Source organism: Anser anser (assembly GCF_964211835.1).
Source record: "Anser anser genome assembly, chromosome: 1".
Taxonomy (NCBI): Eukaryota; Metazoa; Chordata; class Aves; order Anseriformes; family Anatidae; genus Anser; species Anser anser.
The window spans coordinates 193,675,880-193,696,465 of record NC_139720.1 but is presented as its reverse complement, the minus strand read 5'-3'; the positions used below and the strand labels follow the sequence as shown (position 1 = coordinate 193,696,465).

Sequence of the window (20,586 nt, the reverse complement as noted above, 5' to 3'; positions counted from 1 at the left end):
GCTAAAGGTGTAGACACTGTGTATTTCAGGAAAGAACACACACAATTCCAAAACAGCATTGTATTTTAATCTGTATCAAATCTATTTGTAGGTCAACCATGCAATGTAGAACACAGAAATAGGTGCAAAGTGTTTAGTTCCTATTATCTGAACATTTTTTTCCCTACAAAGCAGCTATTTAGACAAATAAAAACATAAACGGAAATCTCAGAGACAATAAACACCTCCTGCTAGAGCTATTATCATCTGATATTGCAGTTCCAAACTGAACTCCTCTCTTGGCCACGTCCAGCCACTTTCCCAATTTCTTTTTTTTCCTTGTATAATACCTGGTTGCCAAACTACTAGCTGAAGATAATTAACCTCATCTTGCTGGCGTTACCAGTTGTGGTGCAGCTCATTTGAAGTTCCAGTTAAAGGCACACTGGGAAAACAAACTCTCCCCCTGGCGGAGTGGGTTAGGTTGTTTATGAGCCTTTTCCAGCTGCAGCTCTGCTAGTACAGGAATGATTTACACCACATACTTGATTTCTAGCACTGATCACACGTGGCCTTCCACTATGGGCTCATAAAGTCTGCAGGATGTAGCTGGTAGCAAAGGCAGTGTAAGTGGTTGAAAACAACCTGTGGCAGAAGGCTAAATGCTTACAGTAGCTCTTGGCTATTAAATGTATTATTGGCGCATACGTTTTCTATTGCAGTAAACAGATTTTCATTAGACATGTTAGACAATACATGGCACGTATAAGTAATACAGAAAACAGACACCACAAAAGTGCTTTAATTATGCTTTCGGCAGAAAATAAAAATCTTGTTGTTACAAAAGAAATGTAATACTAGAGCACCGGGAATGTAGATAGTTTGTTCTTTGTACTCACACACGGAACAATGCAGGAACTTTACCAAGCACAAACCTGATATGTGCCAAACTTTGCTCTTTAGAGTTGAATTAAGGTTGTTTTCAGAGACCAGGTTTCCAGTTCCTCATTATTGACTTTCCATCATTTTGTTCATGCTTCCAAGGATGCTGTTCCTATTTTTTTTTTCCCCACTCCCCTGTTAGAGGGAAGGTTTCCATCTGCAGTCAAGCTGCGATGCTGGATACAGCACACAAGCAATGGGAGCCTGCTTGTGCTCCGCTTCCAGTACACAGTGACGGGTCACAAGTCTCAATTAAGGCAACTTTGTTTATCCAACAGTGATAAATTTAAAAGTATTTGAGGAGACAGATGCAAAAAAGAGAACCTAAGATAACGCTCATTCTTTTGGGAGGAAAGCTAGTTCTTAAAGCTAAGGAGAAACAGGCAGCTTTCTAGAAGTGAGTTCAATGGGCAGGCACTTGGGAGGTACACAGCATTGCTGTATGTGCTGGTGTAGCTGCCTAGGACAGGCATAAAAGCAGAACATGGTTCGAGACTATTCTGGAGAGATGAGACTGACTCACATAGATCAAGTTAGTATGCTACAACTCACAGCTCAGCAACGTGAACTTCAAGAAAAACATCAAGTTCCCAAGATCCTCCTCATTTCTGATTGGGACACTTTGCTATTTCAGCTCCGCAAATTGTCTGAAATTCTTGCTGAACGTATGGTAACAAGAGGAAGGGTGTTTCAGTCTCACAACGTGGAATGTCAGAGATTGGGAGTGGTTTGATGCACTTACTTGAAAGGTACCTCAGAGTGGGAGAAGGTTTCACGAAGAAAAGCTATACAGGATGAATGAGTAATAAGAAAAAAGAGACTGATGGAAGGAGCACCAATGGGTGCAATCTGCTTCACATCAAGCCGTAAGTGTTGAAGCACTTCTGGAAAACAAACAGAATGAAACAATGAGGCATTTTTTCTTGATCTTTACTAAAAAAAAAATAAAAAATTAAAGGTACACAGCTGAAGGAAGCCCAGTCAGGAGATAGTCTTATCAAATAAAGTCTACTATACTGTGATTCTTCACAAAATGTTGGTGAGGCAACAGCCCTTTTCTTTCACCTGACGAAGAGAAGGAAAAATAAACTTCATTCCTCCCACTGCTGCAGCCCCTGTGAGTGGAGGGAGGAGCACTGACTACAAGCAGTTGAGACTGGCCACCCCCCAGCCCCATAGGAGTGGCTCCACAGTGCAGGAAAGAACATAAAAAATTAAAAAATAAAAATAAATTGCTGGTCCCCAGCAAAGCTGATAGCATTTGCTAAGGAGTTCATGTCTCTCCAGAATGCTTAGAGAGAATAGGATGCATTCTATAATGGTCATGTCTGTCTTCCCCAGGAGCTGGAAGTTCCTCCCAAAAAACCCTTCATCCCACTTTTGACCAAAACCCTTTGTTTTTGGCCTGCCTCTGAAGCTGACATTGTGTTTGATTCCCTGCTCTCTTGTGGGCACTAGAGCCTTCTCTGGGCTTTTCCACTCCCACTTTTTGAAGAGTGACCATCACAGCAGGAGGCATACTTGGAAGAGCTGCTGCCAAAAGACTTTTCTCTCTACTTGTGGATGAATTAGCCCATAATCTTGAAACTTGCCTCAGTATCAGCTTCCCAAGCAGGCTATCATTATAAAAATATAGCCTTTTATTTTTATCCTTTTCTTTGAGTGTGAAAATATTGCCAATTGTTTTCTGACACCTAAGAAAATTTGAGGGAAATGGGGAGCTAGGAAATCCTGGAACTGGGAGATTATTTTAAAGCTGCTGTTTTCCTGGATTGTTTCATGCAAATTTTTGCTACTAGGTAACACAACTCAGCTAGATTCAAGGTCATGCAGATCCCAGACACAGCAAGCATGAAAATAGTAAATGTAGTTTTCTCGGTGGGCCGAGACACAAAGCAGTCCACTACGTTGGGGCAGGGCCACGCATCACACTTCACCAGGCGAGGCATCTGGTACCCATCGTACATGTAGTAGAACACGTACATGAAGACTGCTTCAAAGATGATCCTGAAGAAGATGCTGCTGGTGTATGTCCACCACAGGGGACCTCGAATGTGAATCTTTTCGTTTTTCAGCTCTTCTATATCAATTTTCTCACCGTTTCTGAACCGCCGTTTCTTCTCATGCCTGGTGTAAGCTACGTGCATGGCCACCAGCAGCGCAGGTGTGGAGACAAAGATCAGCTGCAGGGCCCAGAGTCTGATGTGAGAGATGGGGAAAAAGTGATCATAGCAAACATTTCTACACCCAGGTTGCAGAGTATTGCAGACAAAATCTTGTTGTTCATCTCCCCAGACTCTCTCTGCAGCCACAACCAGGATCATGATGCGAAAGATGAATAGGACCGTGAGCCATATCTTCCCAATGCTGGTGGAGTGTTTGTTTACACCTCCCAAAATTGCCTGCAGAGATCCCCAATCCATTTTCTCTTCTGTGTCCTTTTACCTGTAAGATGACACAAAACACCAAATAGTTACTTTTTGAGGGGCAAAGAATAATTTCCAGATCTTCTATCAACAAGAGGACTTCCTAGCACTCACTTGAGAATCATAGTAAAACGCAAGTCACTTTCATTAATACCACCCGTATGTTCATGGATTCAAACAGCCTATTAGATTCTCTCCTTCCGTATATTTACAATGGAACAAGCATACCTTGATACAATTTCTTAACAAGACTTTGGGTAGGAAATAAGTTACACCTTCAAATATATTTCCTCCCTGCATCCTCTGTGCCTTTACTTCCCTTTCCTAAGATGTTTCTCTGTGGTTCGCTCTGTGCTTTGCCTCTCAATGCATTTCCCAAAGCAATAGAAAATGATATCACCGCATAAGTTAATGCCACATCTGGACAACACAAGTGATTTTATAGGATTTCTTTGCCAATGCCACAGCCCTAGAAGGCTGGGCTGTGCTTACTTTGCTTCCCAGATAAGTACTACTTGACTATCTCCGGCAGAAGCCCTCACTCCTCCCAGACACCTCCGGCAGGCCCCCAAGGTTGTCTGCTGCAGCTCAGACACATCCTTTGTTTGGCAGGGCCTTCATCACTGTAAGTACAGCGTTTGATTATGCCAATGCTGCTGAGAAACCTCAAGCTGGCTCTGTTGGGGCTGCATGCATAGATAGCCCTAACCAGCAGGCACAGGAAGGCACTGCAGAGCCTGCCCTTCCACATTCATCGCTATCTCATCAGAAAAGGAGACGAGCAGAGCCAAAGAGTTGAGAGACAAAGCCCTTAGCTAAAGAGTTTATGTTTATTTTCTAGATGCTATCACACCCCAGTAAAATAAACAGGAGACTGAACGTCAGAGAAGCTCTATTTCAGCTTTCCTCCCTTCCTCATACTCTTGAAGAGAATCTATCCTCTTTACCATATGGAAAAAAAAAAAAGCTTAAGTTTTGCAGAAGTCAGAGTTCAGTCTCACCTTTCACTGGTCAGCAGCCATTTGGAAACTCTCCCTAAACCGGACAAAACACGAGATCCTTAGCTGGGAGCTCACATAGCTGGTCCAGCGAGGTTAGGGCTTGAGCTGCTGTGCAGAGCAGCACTGGCCTGCACAGGAGCCATGGAGCCCCTTCTCCCCCTGGAGCAGTGCACATGCTTTAGGGAGAGCACGGTACCTTGCAACAGCACACTGGTAAAGTCTTCAAATCCTCTAACTCTCATATAACAGGAGAAAGAATAATAAATAAATACAACTTCTTCACGCCGCTGCCGTTACGGTATGACTGAGGGCCTGGCATGCCCCAACACATACCCTTGGTACGAGGGCCTAGCTTGTACAGACAGGCCTCGAGGCACGAGGAGCAGGTCACATTTACTGTCACGAAGAAAGGTTAAATTGGGTAAGAAAATAAAAAAGCCTTGAGAAGGTGCCTGCAATTCCTCCCGCTGTTCATGATCTCACGCTGCCGAGACTGGCAACGTTTTACGCAGCTTTTTATGCTGACCTGAACCCATGGCCGTGATCAGATACCTGCATCTTTTGGTTAAGAGTTCCTCTTTTTGTGTAGTCATTAAAATAGCTACGTAAGAGATATATACATATAAATCAGTGAAATCTTCAGAAGGGGCTAATCGGGACCGAAGGAAGGTTATCTGAGTGCGCACCCCATCGGGATGAACCACCCTGGCTCCAAGAGCCGGCTCACACCACAGTTTTGAACCAGCGCTGCAAAATTTGGGGAAAAAGAGTAATAATAATACCACAGGACAGCTACAAGACACCTCCCTGCTCAGCTGCCCCTTCCCAAAGCGCCCCGTCTCCATCAGGCACCCCCCTAACCCCGACCCCCCCGGCGGGCAGGAGCCGCCGCGGAGCCTCACCTGGCGCGGCTCAGCTCGGCGCGGCTGCGGCTCCGGCGGTGGCAGCGGAGCGGCCGGTACCCGGCTCGCCGCCCCGCGGCTCTGAGGTCCCTCCCCGCTCACCTGCCGCCGCTTTTAACCCGCCCCGAGCCCGCCTCCGCCCGCCGGGGCCGGGCCGGGGATCGAGGCCGGGGCTGGGCCGGGGTTGGGCCTGAGCCAGGCCGGGGCTAGGCCAGGCCGCCCCCCACCCCCCCCCGCCATCCCGAGGCACCAGCCCCTTTGCAGTCTTCTAAACCGCCCCCCCGCTGCCCCTTCGCAGTCTTGTAAACACCACCGTTCACAGCCCAGTGAAGGGTTTTTGTTTTTCTTTTTAAAGCGCCGTGACCAAAAATCCTGCCGGAAAAGAACGCTGTGCTGCAGCGGGTGTGTGAAAAGGCTGGAAGATGGTGAAGTGCCGTGCCCATCGCTTGTGAGATAATAAAAACTTCTCCGAGTACATTAAAGCGCCGCTGGAAATGGTTGTGTTTATTTTTTTTGTCGTGTTATCTGTCCCGCGTATTGTACTAAGCACCCAGCTGGGGTTTATGAGGCGTGTCTGGAAGTAGGAACGCTTTCATCAGCAGTGTTTCAAATGTAATTTAAGCTTGATCTGGTAATTTGTATAGATAACAATTACAGAAAACTAGCACTTGTGTGTATGTGTGTGTCTGCAAAATGGCCAAGTGACTTTGCTTCTGCACTGGGAGGTTTAGAAAATAAAGTCAGATATGTAAGATCTTGAAGAAGAAGAAGAGGAAGAGAAAGAAGAACAAATGTCTGAAAGAATCAACTTTGTTTTAAAAAATAATATCAAAGTTTGAAAAGTCTGATGGCGGTAACTGTACTGCTTGAAAGAAATCCTCTTCTCATGTTGCTCACTGCTACTATCTATGGTGGCATTCACTCACAGCCAAACAAAAACGATGGTAAAGCTGAGTGTTACCTTTATTTTCTTTCATTTTTGTTTGCTTGCTTTTATGCAGGAGGAAGTACCTAACACTTTACTTGGGAAGGAGAAGGGAAAGTTGGCCAGAATTCTGTCCAAGCACAAGCTCAGAGATGCCTGCACCCCGCTGAATGCCCGGCTGGTTGGCAGGAGGTGCAAGATCCAAGTGCTACCAACTCTGGCATCTTTAAAGGTTCAGCTGTAGGGGTGGTTTGTTCTGGTAGCACTGCCGGTGGTGAATGTTACAAAGTGTGCATATTTGTGCAGTACACTGATTCTCGTGGATTGTAAGATAATGCAGAAATAAAAGCATTTCATAAAAATTGGAAAATACTGTTGTAATTTTCTCAATGAAGAAACAGTTATTAGCTTATTTCCAGGTAGCAGAATTCTTGGCATCATCTTCCAATAATCTGTTTTAGCTATTTCCAAAGGTTGTGTCTCCGTCTCTTCATTTCACAGCCCATGGGCACCTCCAGAAACTCTGTCTGGATGTATATTTATAATAGCCTTTGATTCACTTTCTGGCATTGCTTTGTCTAATATTTTGATGTTGCCTGCATCTGAATTATAAAAATATTTTGAATTTATCCCATATATATCTCAAAAACCACAAAATCATGGAGTAATTATCTGAAAGGCTTAACTATATTGTGAAAAAAAATCATTTCATTTATTTAAGACCTATTTTTATATAATTTCATGGGACACTCTTTATTCCTCACCACTAGGAGTAATAGTCAGTTATTTTTCCTGTTCGACTCCTCTGTGCATTCATGAATGCAGAAATTTGTGTCATATCCTCTCTCCATCCTTTTTATTTTGCACTGCAAAGCCTGATTTGTTACATCCTTGTCATGTAGGAGCTGCTATATAATTTTATCATCATCATCACAATTTTTTGTGCCTTTTTATGAGGATGGTCCAAGTACCTGCAGTATGCACAGTTGATATGTACAGAGCAATGTTTTCTGTTGCATCCTCCATCATTTTCTAGTAATCCTTATTTACTTGTTTCTACTTTTCAGGCATCTCAGAGCAATGAGTTGACTTTTCCATAGTCACTCCAAGTTTCTTTCCTAAGACTTCTGGCAGCTAGAACCGGTACCTCCTGGGGTGCACACATATACTTGAACAGGTATACTTCAGATTGATTTTCCTCCCTGTGTATTAGTTTACACAAGCTGACACCAAGTTTTGTTTGCCATTTTATTATCTGCTATGGATAAGATAATTATCCACTATGGAGAAGATCTTCTGCTATCCCTTATGGACAGGTTTAGTTTTGATTACGATGAAGCATCAGTTTTTTAATGTGCTATTCACAACATTTTGATTTTTCCTAAGTCATATGTGTAGCAATCTCTTTATTCATCACTCCTGATTAAAGCAAGGCTCTTTCAACACCTAGCACCTTCCTTGCTACTTGTCACTTGGAATTATTTTTGACCAACTGGAAATATAGCTATAGAGTCAGATTGTATTTCGGAAATAGTTTTCATTTCTTCAAGGCTGGCTAAATATGTTACACCTGACATTTTTCACCAACATCAGCAATAAAAGCACCTTCCCAGTTCAACTCAGCATGTGTAACCGGTTTGTCTCCACATTAATTCTTCAAACACTCATTTTAGTCATGCTAAGACCAAAACCACCACAGTTTGATAGCCTTTGAGCTGTCTGTTTGGTCTACTTCGATATCTCCGCACACACATTAGTGTCTGAAACACGCATCCAAACATTATTTTCATGTTCACGAAAATTGCCATCCCAGCGTATACACAAATAAGCCTGTGCATTTTATGCAACAGTGCCTGAAGTATTGTTGACAAAGTCAGGCTAACGCAAATACCCGGTCATAGGAGCTGCAGTCTGTAAAGCCCTGCCCTCCAAGTCTACTATATGGCACTGAGTTCCTAAAATGCACCACAAAGACCACTGAAACGAGAAGCCAGTGCAGTAGACATCAACCCTTCCTTATGCTCACTCACTGCCCAGCTCAAGAAATTCAGGAGGTTCCTGGAGAGGGATGCAGCACCTAGCTTTCCTCCACGAGCTAGATCCATCTTTACCACACCATTCCTTAAAATTACGAAATTATTACATGAAACAGCTTGGGCACCTTCTTTTCTACTGGATGTGTAGAATAACAGAGAATTAAAACCAGTTTAATTCAGCTGTAAAACAAAACAAAACAACAGCGTGACACTTTAAAGTGACACTTCTAAAGTGTCAGTAGCAGCCTGTGCCCTTGTTTCACCCCCTTCTGGCATCCAGAAGGGTTCAGTTTTGTAGTGTCTGTTTGCCTTTTTTCCTTAATTCAGATGGGTTTGTATGGCTGCCTCACCATCCCAGGTCCTTCACTCAAGCCTTGCAGCTCTGGAGGACACCTTCCCATGGCCAGACCTCACAGCTCATGGGGTGTCCACAGGCCCACCTTCCCCTGGCCACATCTCACACGAGCAGCTGGCCCTGCTTGTGCACAAAAGCTCAAACGCCTTCACTGGTAAAACAGAGATGGTGGGTAGAACCTGTATTTCCCATCTATTGCTCAAAAAATGTTTTGGGAGAGGGTCGCAGGTCTCTTGTCAGAGAGGTGGGATGGTCCCTTTCCACAGAGGGGTCCTGTTTCACCCCCAGCTCTGTCAAGAAATGTGCCGCAGACCCAAGCAGAGGAAGGTTCATAAGAGATGATCGTGATGTTCTTTGCTTCTGGGGCTGTGCGTACCTCCGTCCCTAAAAAATAATCTCCCCTCAGGGGAGAGCGGGTGCAGGGCATAGGCCAGAACTAGTGGCAGACCTAACTTTTGGCTAATTCCTGTCCTTTGTTATGCACATTACATACCTGCAAATGAACTATTAGAGTTTAGGCTATTAGAGTTTTATCAGGTTTGCCAAGAACACTTTAATCTTTGATGCTTATCTGAGGACCTTTTGTTCTTCCATATCTCTTGGAGCACACAGAGCTTAGAAGAAGCCCACATTAATTTACTTATTCAGAGATAAGAATAGGAAGAAGCCAGTGAGAGAAATCGGTGGCAAGCACTGAAGACTGAGGAGAGAAATTGCTAGGGGCAGGGTTGATGGAGCACAATGAAAGCTGTAAAGGACAGAGAGTGGGCAGTGTCACTGAAGGAAAGGCTGGATGCCAGCAGTGGGAGAAGGGCTGATTCTGTACATCCCCACAGAGGGAAGGGGGGACGTGGGAGGAGAGCTTTCAAAATAAAACTTCTGCTGTAAATCAGTGGACTCAGTGACAGGAGCTCAAGTGAAAGGGTGGGGAGAGCGCAGACAGCATCCAAAAAAGGATGAATGATTCCACCATGGAAAGTGGGCTGGATTCACGTTTTGCATTGTTTCAATTCAATCTGAGAAAAGTGCCTTTTCTGGTTCCTTTTGTCAATATTCAAGTCACTGACTACGTGACTAATCCAGCAGTTTGCTGAGGTCTCAAGTGCAAGTCCTGAATCAGATTAAAAACAAGGACAGCATGATTCAGTAACGACTTGGTTGCACCTATGTATGCATCATATTAACCCAGTCATTTATTGAGCGCAAATATATGGTGGGAAACACTTCCTCTTGCTCACCTATTCGGGGACAAAGGAATTGAACTGGGTTTGGGAAGGAAGAGTCATGAGGAACTAAAGGGATACAGATGAAATCTCGGGCTCTTAAAAAAAAAAAAAAAAAAGGAAAAAAAAAAGAAAAAAAAAAAGGAAAAAAAAAAGGAAAAAAAAGAAGTGACTTTTACAAAGAGGTTTCCAGGCAGAAGCTACACACCAAAATGTGCCACCCACAGATCTATGCTGAGTGACAGCTGTGGTCTGAAATCACATGTATTTGCATGGCTCTCAGGGTCAGCTGCAACCTCAGGACCCTTTGGGTGTCATCTCCAAGTCCAGTGCTTCTCCCTGGAGCAATGGGACATGTGAAGCCATAGGAGATGCCTATGGGCATAGGAGATGAAATAAGGACAGGTCAACTTCTCAGACACATACTATTTGTATTTTGATTCCCCATTTTTTCTGCATTCCCTGATTTTAGACTTTTTTTCACTTGTATTTCTGCTACTTGTCACTCATCCCATCAGACGGCTCCTTCGCAGCTCAAGGCCAGAAGTTCTTTCTTTATTCAAGAAGGTCTCCATCGCCACTGAGGCGTGAAAATAATTTAGCACTCTGCAAGGTGGTTGTGTGCATAATTTGGAGAATGCTTAAAACCTGCTGACTTTTGGTGGCCATCTGTACTCAGTGTAGCAGATTCAAGGAGAAGACAGCGTGACAGGGTCACATACTGATGCTGGTGGGGGAAAATCTTCAGTGCCTGCAGAGCATTTGGGCACCGAAGCATGCAAAGCTATGTGCAAAGCTGGCACTGGTCCTCCTATGCAGAAACAACACCAGGAGGGTGCCTGTGATGACAGAACCAAGCAGGCAGCTGCATGCTGAAGCTTGACTGCTATTAGTCAATGGGCAACAATTTGGAGCTGGAAAGTCAACTGAAATTAGGCAAGACTGTGAGACTCTGGTTTGTACAGGAAGTAATAAAGGGAACTGAAGCAGTAGGCTTCAGGAAGAGCTGTTTGACCAAAGGCCATTGAGTATATGATGAAAAAAAGGGTATATTCCCAGATTATACATGTGCTGAGAAGGTAATTGGAAGCCTACCACATGAAGTAACAGAGGCAGCACTGGGGAAGTACAAGCCATGAGCACCTTAAAGAACACAAAGTAGGTGAGGTGGTAGTGTCTGCCTGGATCTGCCCCTCCTCGTTGGGAGTAGGCTGTTTTGAGTGAACGCTGTGGTTCATCAATGTCTATGCTGGACACCAGACAGCATTCAGGAAGGGTTCAAACAGCGTGTGCTCATCGATGTTCCACAGACTTGAAAAGATAGCAGCGGTGATCTGTACGCTACCTCATACCAGCGGAGTGGGGAGCGAAGGCAGCCTGCCGGAATGATTGTGCTGACCTGGAACAACCAGACGCAAAACCCAACAGCAAAGTACATGAAAATACTGCTGAGCTGAGGGCAGCTCTCTTTGTCAGAGAGAGGCAGGGTCTGCTTCTCTTGGGGCAGGTGGGGCAGGGCTATGGAATGGTGTTGCTGCTTGGAAGGACTCCTCTGGGTTCTATGGCATATACAAACCCCAGACTGGTAACACGAGTCGCAGATAGTGCACTTGATATGTAAAAGCTGATAAGCAAACACAAGAATAAATCCAGAGGAAGTATTAGATACTTAGGTAACACAAGTAAAAAACAAACAAATGAACAAACAAAACAAACAAACAAACAAAAACCACATATATATACATTTTAATGAAATAATTCTTCTGCAGTTGACTAAAATGTCCTGAGGCCAGTGAGTATGACCCTTTCTGTGCCCATATTTTTGTTTGTGCTCCATTCCTTTGCTGCATTTCTGCAGGTGATGAATGACTGTTAAGTATAAACAGGTGGATTTTCAGTATTTGAGGGACTGGTTGATAACGACCAATGCTTATGATTTAAGACCCACACTCTGATAAATTTGGTCTACAATAGAAGATGATAGCCAGACTGCGTGAGCTGTTCATAGAACGAGTCAGTAATTAATGGCAGTTTAAATCATTGTGAACAGCGTTGGGAAGTGTGAAGTGGTTGTTGCTTTGTATTCATATAATTTTTATAGTCCTTGTCTGTAACAGGTTGAAAAGGAGTAAGGATGTTGGCTCCTCCCTGGCTTTGGGCAACAAGAGGTGGAGAAGACTGAGGATGGCAGTATCCTTGGGGTACAAGGGCTGCTGGTGAAGAGGTCCCTGGACCCCTTCTCTGTAGCATGAACTGTCTGGCTGCTGTTTCAGGCTCTCCCTGACATCTTTATGCACTTCACAATAGCACTTCCCAGTTCTGGCTTTCCTAAGGGTCCCACTTCCTTGCCTGAAGGACAGTGCCTTCTCAGCCCTGTCACTCTCCCCATTCTTTTGGTCAGCAGCTGCCACAGGGTGCAAAAACTAAGAACTTGCCTCGGTTCTGCATTTCCTTTTGCTGAGGACCAAGGAGTCCCCAGTGTGCAGAATACACCCAAGGAGAAGAACGGCTGTTCCCTGGGCCTGGCTCAGGCTGTGGAAAGGGACTTCCAATCTCTTTGGGGAAAGAATTGTATTCAAAAAGATAAGCTGCAAACTGCTAGGATCTTCCCTGGAAGGTCTCTCCAGGATTTCTGTGCAAATGCAGGTGTGTTGGAGCTGCACAGAGCCGGGGGAAAGAGCTCAGAAGGTTCCCTACTCTTAGACTAAAACAGCTGGACTCGGACTAAGCCGAAGGGACCAGATCATTAAGGAATGGAGCAATAATTACTGCTAAATTCATTTAAGGAGGGAGCCTCCGTCCCCTGGGGACGATGGAGCCCCAGGGAAGGTCAATGTTGCAGGCACCAAGGTCTGTTCTGTTGATTGCAGAAGTCCCAGCAGAGCCCATTGCAGAGATCTGTGGGCAGGGATCTTGGAGACACAGAAGAAGCAGAGCCATCATGCCAAGCAGTGCCAAAGAGCCACACCGCATCTCTTCAGACATGCCACCGAGATTGTTCCCGAGCAATGTATGCATTCAGGCTTACAAAATAGCCAGACGGTCACAGGACATATCACTTTCAACCAATACCCCAAGAAAAGGAAATAATAAATTCCTTGGGCCAGGAATGTTTCTGCCTCTGCCCTTCACTTTATTCAAATACAGCATAAAGGGCAGGGAAAGGTGGACGTCCAAGAAAACTACTGTCTTTTGCAATGTTTGCATTACCCAGGTACTCTGAGCACTTGAAGGCTCCAGCTAAGCAGGTACTTGATGACTTGCTGGGGTATTTTTATGGGTCAGTAGATCATTTCTTTTATTAAGAAATATGTTTCTGACAGGTTACTACTCACTCAAAATTCTTTCACAATGCCTAAATGTTCCCGTACAACGTTACTTTATTACGAGTAAATGGTGGCAGAATAAATTGACTACAAAAAAACCCCACAAATGTATTCCTTTGGTATCTGACCACATAAATCATTTTGAAAGAGAGGCTGGATTTTGGGAACCCTGAAGGGGAAATGCCAAAATCACACGCATTGAACGACTGCAGCCTTGTGTGAGCTGGAGCTTCCTTGCCAGAGCTCCTCTTGTCTCAGCCCCCAGCCACCAACTTTACAGCAGCTCCTTGCATGCTCAGCTCATGGAAAAAAAATGTGAAATGAATCAGGACTAAGCTGATTAAGAAGTGTTATTGCTAGGTGTTTAATTGTTATGTGTAGAGTGTCAGTGTAAGGGTGCTCGTAAATCAATCGCAGTAGTTTCTATAATTTCAAAGGAGATAGAATCTACTGGAAATTGTCTGACAGACAACATTTCCGTGAAGCTACAAGGAAATTCGAGGCGGGATTAGTATGTGCAGTTTCCCGTTCCCACCAGGGACTGCTGTAGAAACACTTTATTTCCAAACTGCAACCCGCAATCACAGGTGAGTACATTCTTTCTTGTGTCAAGACACGTTGCATTGTCGTGAAGCTTATTGTATATTCTGGGAACAGGAATTTTGCCTATAAATCAGTAAAATAGACACGCATGCCTATAGCTCCAGGGGCATGAAATGTTGGCATAAAACAAGATTGTTCTTGCCCTTTTAGCTATGCATAGCTCCAGTTTGCCTACTTAATTGGATTTGCATCTCTCTTTCTTTTCTATGGCACTCAGCCAGTACTACCCACTAGTATAGTTGTACTGCCTGCTGATATGAAAATCACAGCAAGATCAATAAAAACAACCACATAGGTTTTTCTTTTTCCTTTAGCTCATTTGAATTGTGATATGGCAGAGCTGGGAGAAGACCTCCTCTGGCATGAAAGACACTTCCACACCTCTTCCCACCAAAGGCTTAGCACCTTGCTTTCTCCTAAGAGCAGCTGCTGGTGCTGATGATTTCATGCTAAATGCATAAACCGTCCCAGGAACAGAATCCCAAACCAAGGATCTTCTCCTTTTCCACACCTGTCTCATTTTTAGAATAGCTTTTGGCTACGCGTACATTGCACTACATTTCAGTAGATTACATTATACTGCAGTACACAATGCTGCAATAGGACGCTTGCAGACACAGGTGATGGCTACAGACATTCGTAACTATTGCAGCCCAGCAAGAGCACTCTGTAGGAAGGGCTGGTGCAGAGGATCACACTGCATACACGTCTATGGGGTTTGCTTTGGGCCAGCCCCCATGGACTGATCCCCCTGGCAGCCAGAGCACATGGGCTGTGCTTCAGGAGTATGTCCTCCAGTTTTGCTCAGTCTAAAAGAGACTCAGGCTGACTCTCTACAACTACCTGAAAGGAGGTTGGAGTGAAAGGATGTTGGTCTCTCTTCTCAGGTCACAAGAGATAGGATGCAAGGAAACAGTCTCAGGTTGTACCAGGGGACGTTTAGATTGGATATTAGAAACAATTTCCTCACAGAGAGAGTGGTCAAACATTGGAATGGGCTGCCCAGGGAGGTGGTGGCATCACCATCCCTGGAAGCATTTAAAATGTGTGGACGTGACATTAAGGGAGTTGGTGTAGTGATGGGATTTGGTACATCAGATTGATGGTTGGACTTGATGGTCTTGAAGGTCTTTTCCAACCTGGATTGTTCTGTGATTGTGACTCCACAGTGCAATCCAAAACAGTGGGGTGAAGATAACCAGGAGATTCACTTCAGCACTGTGTTCCCACCTTGGTGAAAATGACAGTGTAGAGACACCCTTAGCTTTTCCCAGACTCACCCAGGATATGGAGATTTTGCTTTGCTTGGCCTGAGAGGACTCAAACCTTTACCTCGTACTCCCCACACAGTGCTATAGCCACCAGGCTGCAGGTAGCCCATGCTGGTGTTGCTCTCCACCCTTCCTGCAGGATTTATCCAGCTTGGCAGAGGGGAAGAAGTCAGAAGGACAAAAGGACAGGGGAGACAACTTGTGGGAGAAGATTCCTTAAGGTCTGGGGACTCATCTGGGAAAGGGGGAAAAGCACTGAATTTACCCAATGTTCAAATTGGTTTAGCATCAACAAATGAAGCTAAAGTAAAGCATATAAACTTTAGACAAATTGAAGCATACCTACCACAGTTTCGCAGAAATTTATTGAGATAAATATAATGTTTAGTTAATCTGATCAGCTTTTCTGCTTTAGACATAGCCCAAGAAAAACAGATAGTCCTTCTCTCTCAAGCGTGCCATGTCCTCCAAATCCTGCTTCAAACTTGCAGACCGGGCCGTGCAACCTCTTGAAGCCCCTTGGCCCTCTCATTTCTGGTATTTACTTTTATTTTTGCTTGTGTGTGGAAATTAAAAAAAAAAAAAAGTAGTATATCTTCCTAACAGTTCCGTTAGGAAAAGATGCATTTGTTGCTGGTTTTGTAATGACATTTAATACATGGCTATCCTCCAGTGATTAATTTTTCGATGGTTAACTGGATAATGCCTTCCAGCTCTTCAGTGAAGGAGGCTGTGTAAAACCAGAACTGTTAAAAAAGCCAGCAGCGAGCGCTAGCTTGCTGAGCAGTGAGTTAAGCTGGTGAATCATGCGTGCACCAAGCAATGCTGTACATCCCCAGGCCCAGGGGAGGCCAGGCTGCGTCCTCCTTCAGCTGAGTCCTGCGGAGAGGCCCCAGGGCAGAGCATAGCTCTGGGTCTGGAGGGGGTTGTGAGCAGCTGCTGGGATGCCTTCCACTACCCAAACCTTCGACTGCTGGTCCAGGCTTTCCTGCACAGTGATAAAGGCATTAGATAGGTTTGGGATGAGATCCAAGACTCTTCAGGTACTTAAGATTTAAATAAATATCAGACACCTACGTTCAGAGCTGCAATAAAGAAAACCCCCATTCAGCTGCCACCCAGCCCTCCAGGTATTAAATTCACCCGGCACCTTCCAGTGTGACCTGCGAGTCCCCGGGCACCCACAGCTCCGCTTCACTGTGTCTCCTGACGGTGCCAGGACCTGGCTGCCCCTTTACACTGCAATGGCAGCTGTGGATTTTGGGGTGTGAATCACCCACCCTGGCGTGACCAAACACCCGCCCACAAGCAAGAAATCTGTTTTAGCTCCTAATTAGCACAAGGGACTTCGGATGGAAGTACCTGCTTTCCCTGGGACGGAGAGTAGTGTTGACAGGAGAAGAGGGGAGATGCCAGGAGCCAGTGGGAGAAAGTGTGGGCAGGTCGGGTTCTCCCTTAGCATGCTGCAAGCTGCAAGCAGCCTCAGCCGTGACACTGAATTTTGCAACAAGCAGTGGATAAACACAAAAATTATCAGGTGATCAGGCTGCGAGGAAGGAAACCTGAGTAGTATGGTATTCCCCTTTGATCCATAACTCCTCAGCCCCCATGAAATTTAATATAGTCAGTGCAGTTCCAGCGTCTGACCCTCTGTGGGTATCATAATCTGCCCCCCTCCATGCCCGCATGATTGGATGGCATAATTATCAATTTCATTATTAATTTTCTTATTTATACATCTGAATAATTTGATTTATCTCTGTCATCACTATGTGTGGAGCAGAGGCAGGCAGGCCAGCTCTCACCCCTGAATCAGTTCAGTTCAGGGGAAATCAGGGCCTTGGAGGAGGAGTTCAAATTTTTCCTAGAATGCATTTTAACTTCCATTGACCTCCTACCCTTGTGTTGCTGCTAAAATGATCTTTCTCCAAAGATCTTCAGTTCTTCTCTGATCTTGACTAATTCACTCTTGTAGTTTGATGATTTTGTCTTCTCTCAGCCTATTTAAATACCGCTTTAACAAGAATAATAATCAGGGACGCCTAAATAAAATTGAACCTTCAACACAGTGTTTTAAGTGTTTACTGGGAGTGCTAATTTATTCTGTATTAGTACAAAATATTAACCATGTGTCATACTTGTGCACCTGCATAAATGCCTATATATATATATCAATCACTTCATATAGAGAAAGCTTCAATAAAAAGGCCTGTGAGGACACAGGACAGCCGTGCTTCCTTGTGGTTTGAGCAAGAAGAGGGATGTGCAGGTTTATGTTTCATTGAGGAGTGGGGAAGTGATGTCCGGTATCAGCACCCCACTGGTGGGTGCTGGTGTCCTTGGTGGGGCTGAGTACCTGACTGCATGACCCCCCTGGGTCAGCGGTTCCTGGGGAGCTCAAAGCCTCCCAGGTGGCTGTGGTGTGTGAGGTGTGAGCACTCCTGCTCCCTGCTCCAGCCTTATCTGCGCTGGGAAACTTTACGGGAACTAGTTAAATTTTGACTAGATAAGAAACCAAGAAACCGGATACTGAGTAACCGTGACTGTTTTTTCAGACTGTCTATTAAAGCTCTGGAGGATGCTTTTAAACTGGTTTTTATTATCACCGACAGAACTTGTCCTGCACGCCTACCTGGGAGATAGTTTGATTAAACCCCAGTCATGCACCCTATTAACAGCGTTAAACTCTCCCTCTGGTGCCACCCAGTTCTAGAAAAACACCATGAGAGTCGTTACAGGTGTCGCTGTTGTGGACTTCAGTGCCGGGGACAGGCATGGTGTTTTACCTGGGCCAAGGGTTTCACCAGCTGCTTTCCTTTCCAGCCTTCCCACGGATCGTCGGTGGCACCAAAGGACATGGTCTGATTCTTCCTGGAGGTTGTTGTCATGTTTTACGTGATGTTGCTGTTGTGTTTTTGTGGTTTTGTGAGCACGACTACATGTCAGCATGGGCCTGCCGGTCCATGTTGTGCTCGGCCAGCATTGCTTGCAGTGGGTGGCCTTGGTGGCAAGGAGGACTGCTCACCCAGGCGGCAGAAGTGCCGCGAGGAGGTCACGGCTGCGGTGTGCCGTGGGATCTGGTGTTGCAAAAGGGCTGTGCAGAAAGAGGCTGGGTGGCATCACTGAGTTTTTAAGGAGTTACACCCTTCCCACAAGCCAGGCCCAAGCCCGGGGAGATCAACAGGGATTTTCTGAGTGGCATTGAGGAGCCTTGGATCAAGCCCTGAAACTTCTGCAAACACTCAGAAAGTGCTGATGTGGCTTTTGCAGGAGGAGGCTGGAGCAGAAGCTCTGGCATGGGTGGGTGGCCTGGCAGCACAGCCAGGAGGTACCCGGGTGGGGACAAGACACAGGGAGCGGTGTTGCTGTCCCTGTGCTTCTTGGCACGGACGAGGCAGGGTGCTGGCTGCGGCCCTTGCTAGGGCTTGAAGGCTGAGTCAAGCCCCTGCCAGAGCCTCTCCCTGTCTGTTCCTCCCACGGACCCACCTGCCCGTTGCTCTGTGTCAGACGAGGCGTTGGGAGCCATCTGAGCCCTGCACACTGAAGAGGCAGCTGTGCTCCATAAGCTCACATCAGGGGTGCGGAGTCCCCATCAGGGTGTTTGCTGGGGTGGAGATAGTCTCTGCCCATGGGCCTCCCTGGGGGACAGCAGGTGTAGGATCTCAGATCCAGCAGTGGCTTCAGAAGCTGTGCTCTCTGACAGCAGAGCAGAATTTTTTCTGTGATGATTGCACACCAAGCAACTTCACCAGACACAGGTTACATCAGAAAGGGCATGGGGAACTCATGCCCCTCTGCCTGCCCTCTGTGGTAAGAGCAGCATCTGGTAACAAAGAAAAGAAACAGGGCAATTGCTGTTAGCCAAGGTCCACAGCTGCTCCCTTTGCAAAACAATAAAATTTTACAAATCTTAATCTGAGCTATGAGTGAGCATAACCAAGATCCACACAAAAGGGACTCCTGGGCAGGCTGTTGGGCACAGCCTTTCCAGGCTTGCTGTGCCATGGTCATCGCAAGTGGCAAAGGGAAGAGCCAGCAAGGCAGGGAGTGCTACTTTATGAAGGATAGAAATAGGTTTATTTCAGAAGCACAGCAATAAAGCTTTGGTTTAGTGAGGGATATAGAGCTAAGAGTGGCATTTAGGAAAACACACCAAGCAATTGGGAGCAGAGGTCTGCCTCGGGTTGCTGGTAGCAATCCTTTCTGGCATGCTGGGGCAGCGTGATGGTAGGTGACATGGTGGGGCACTGTGGTACGCACCCCTAGGCCTCTGCTCAGGGCACCCACACTCTGATCTGGTGTGGACCAACACAGCAAGGAGCTCACAAATGAGGCACTGGGCTGGGGTAGGAAGGTTAGCGACACAGGAGGTTGAGAGGGGTTTCAGAGTATCCCGCCACTGGTCTGGTTTGTGGTTTTGTCATCTGGGGTTGCTGGGAAGGGGTTAGGTGAACGGATGAACAAAACTAAGGTTTCAGGGGGTTTGGCTGAGAAGAAAGAGGGACAGAGGAGAACATGCAGTGGGGCTAGAGTCAACGGCTGCTTTGTGTAATGGGAGCAGAGCCCAGCAGGTGCAGAGCCTCTCTGCTCTGTGCCAGTGCGGCCTCACCTCAAGTACTGTGTGCAGTTTTGGGGTGCTACAGTATCAGGACATAAAACTACTAGAGAGTGTCCAAAGGAGGGCTACGAAGATGGTGAAAGGTCCAGAGGGAAGATGTACGAGCAGTAGCTGAGGTCCCTTGGTTTGCTCAGCCCAGAGCAGAGCAGGCTGAGGGGAGGCCTCATGGCGGCCTGCAGCTCCCTCACGAGGGGAGCGGAGGGGCAGGCGCTGAGCTCTGCTCTCTGGGGACAGCGACAGGACCCGAGGGAACGGCATGGAGCTGGGACAGGGGAGGGTCAGGCTGGGGGTTAGGGAAAGGTTCTGAACCCAGAGGGTGGTCGGGCACTGGGACAGGCTCCCCAGGGCAGTGGTCATGGCACTGAGCCTGCTGGAGTTCAAGGAGTGCCCGGACAATGCTCTCAGACATCTGCTCTGACTTTTGGATGGTCCAGGAGTTGGACTTGATGATCCTTGTGGGTCTCTTCCAACTCAGGACAGCCTGTGACTCTAAGAGCCAGTCCGGGCTCCTGCCTGTTTGATAGGAAAGCAGGTGAGGGGGGATTTGTAGGAGAGCTTTTCCAGCGGCTCTGATTAATCATTTGGCACCACAACCAATTTAAGCAATCTCTGCCCCAGGCATAACAAAGGGGAAAGTCACAGGGTGGGGTACAATGCCAGGGACGGGCAGGGACAATTAAGCCATCTCCAGCTAAGAAACTCACTGAACTGCCATGGGGTGGTGGTGTCAGCACAGCACAGATTGCCAGTCACCAGCGGGTCAGAGACCCCATAACACCTTATGAGGCCACGGGACGTGGCAGGCGGTAGGAAGGTGACTTGGAGAAACCAGAACAAGAGCCTGCTTTTGCCAACTTTGCCAAATACTGCAAGCTGCAATTTCCTCGTGATCCTATGTACTTTAGCTTAATGCAATGGGAGATTGGGAATACAATTCAGAGGGCACTGAAAAATTAAGGGACTTTTCCTTGGCCATAAC

At 46.2% G+C, this 20,586-nt stretch overlaps 1 protein-coding gene across 1 annotated transcript; it reads right to left on the bottom strand.

Annotated features, from left to right (window-relative positions):
* Window positions 1–752: 752 nt before the first annotated feature.
* LOC310901036 (gap junction beta-6 protein-like) lies at window positions 753–5,389 on the bottom strand. Its single transcript, XM_083839919.1, has 2 exons — window positions 5,251–5,389; window positions 753–3,366 (listed from the first exon to the last, which is right to left on the bottom strand). The coding sequence occupies exon 2, from the start codon at window positions 3,342–3,344 to the stop codon at window positions 2,667–2,669; it is 678 nt and encodes a 225-aa protein (XP_083696045.1). The 5' UTR covers window positions 3,345–3,366; window positions 5,251–5,389; the 3' UTR covers window positions 753–2,666.
* Window positions 5,390–20,586: the final 15,197 nt, after the last annotated feature.

Bases quoted from the DNA above. Each gene is read 5' to 3' on its own strand.
- LOC310901036 (XM_083839919.1), bottom strand. From the start codon at position 3,344: ATGGATTGGGGATCTCTGCAGGCAATTTTGGGAGGTGTAAACAAACAC.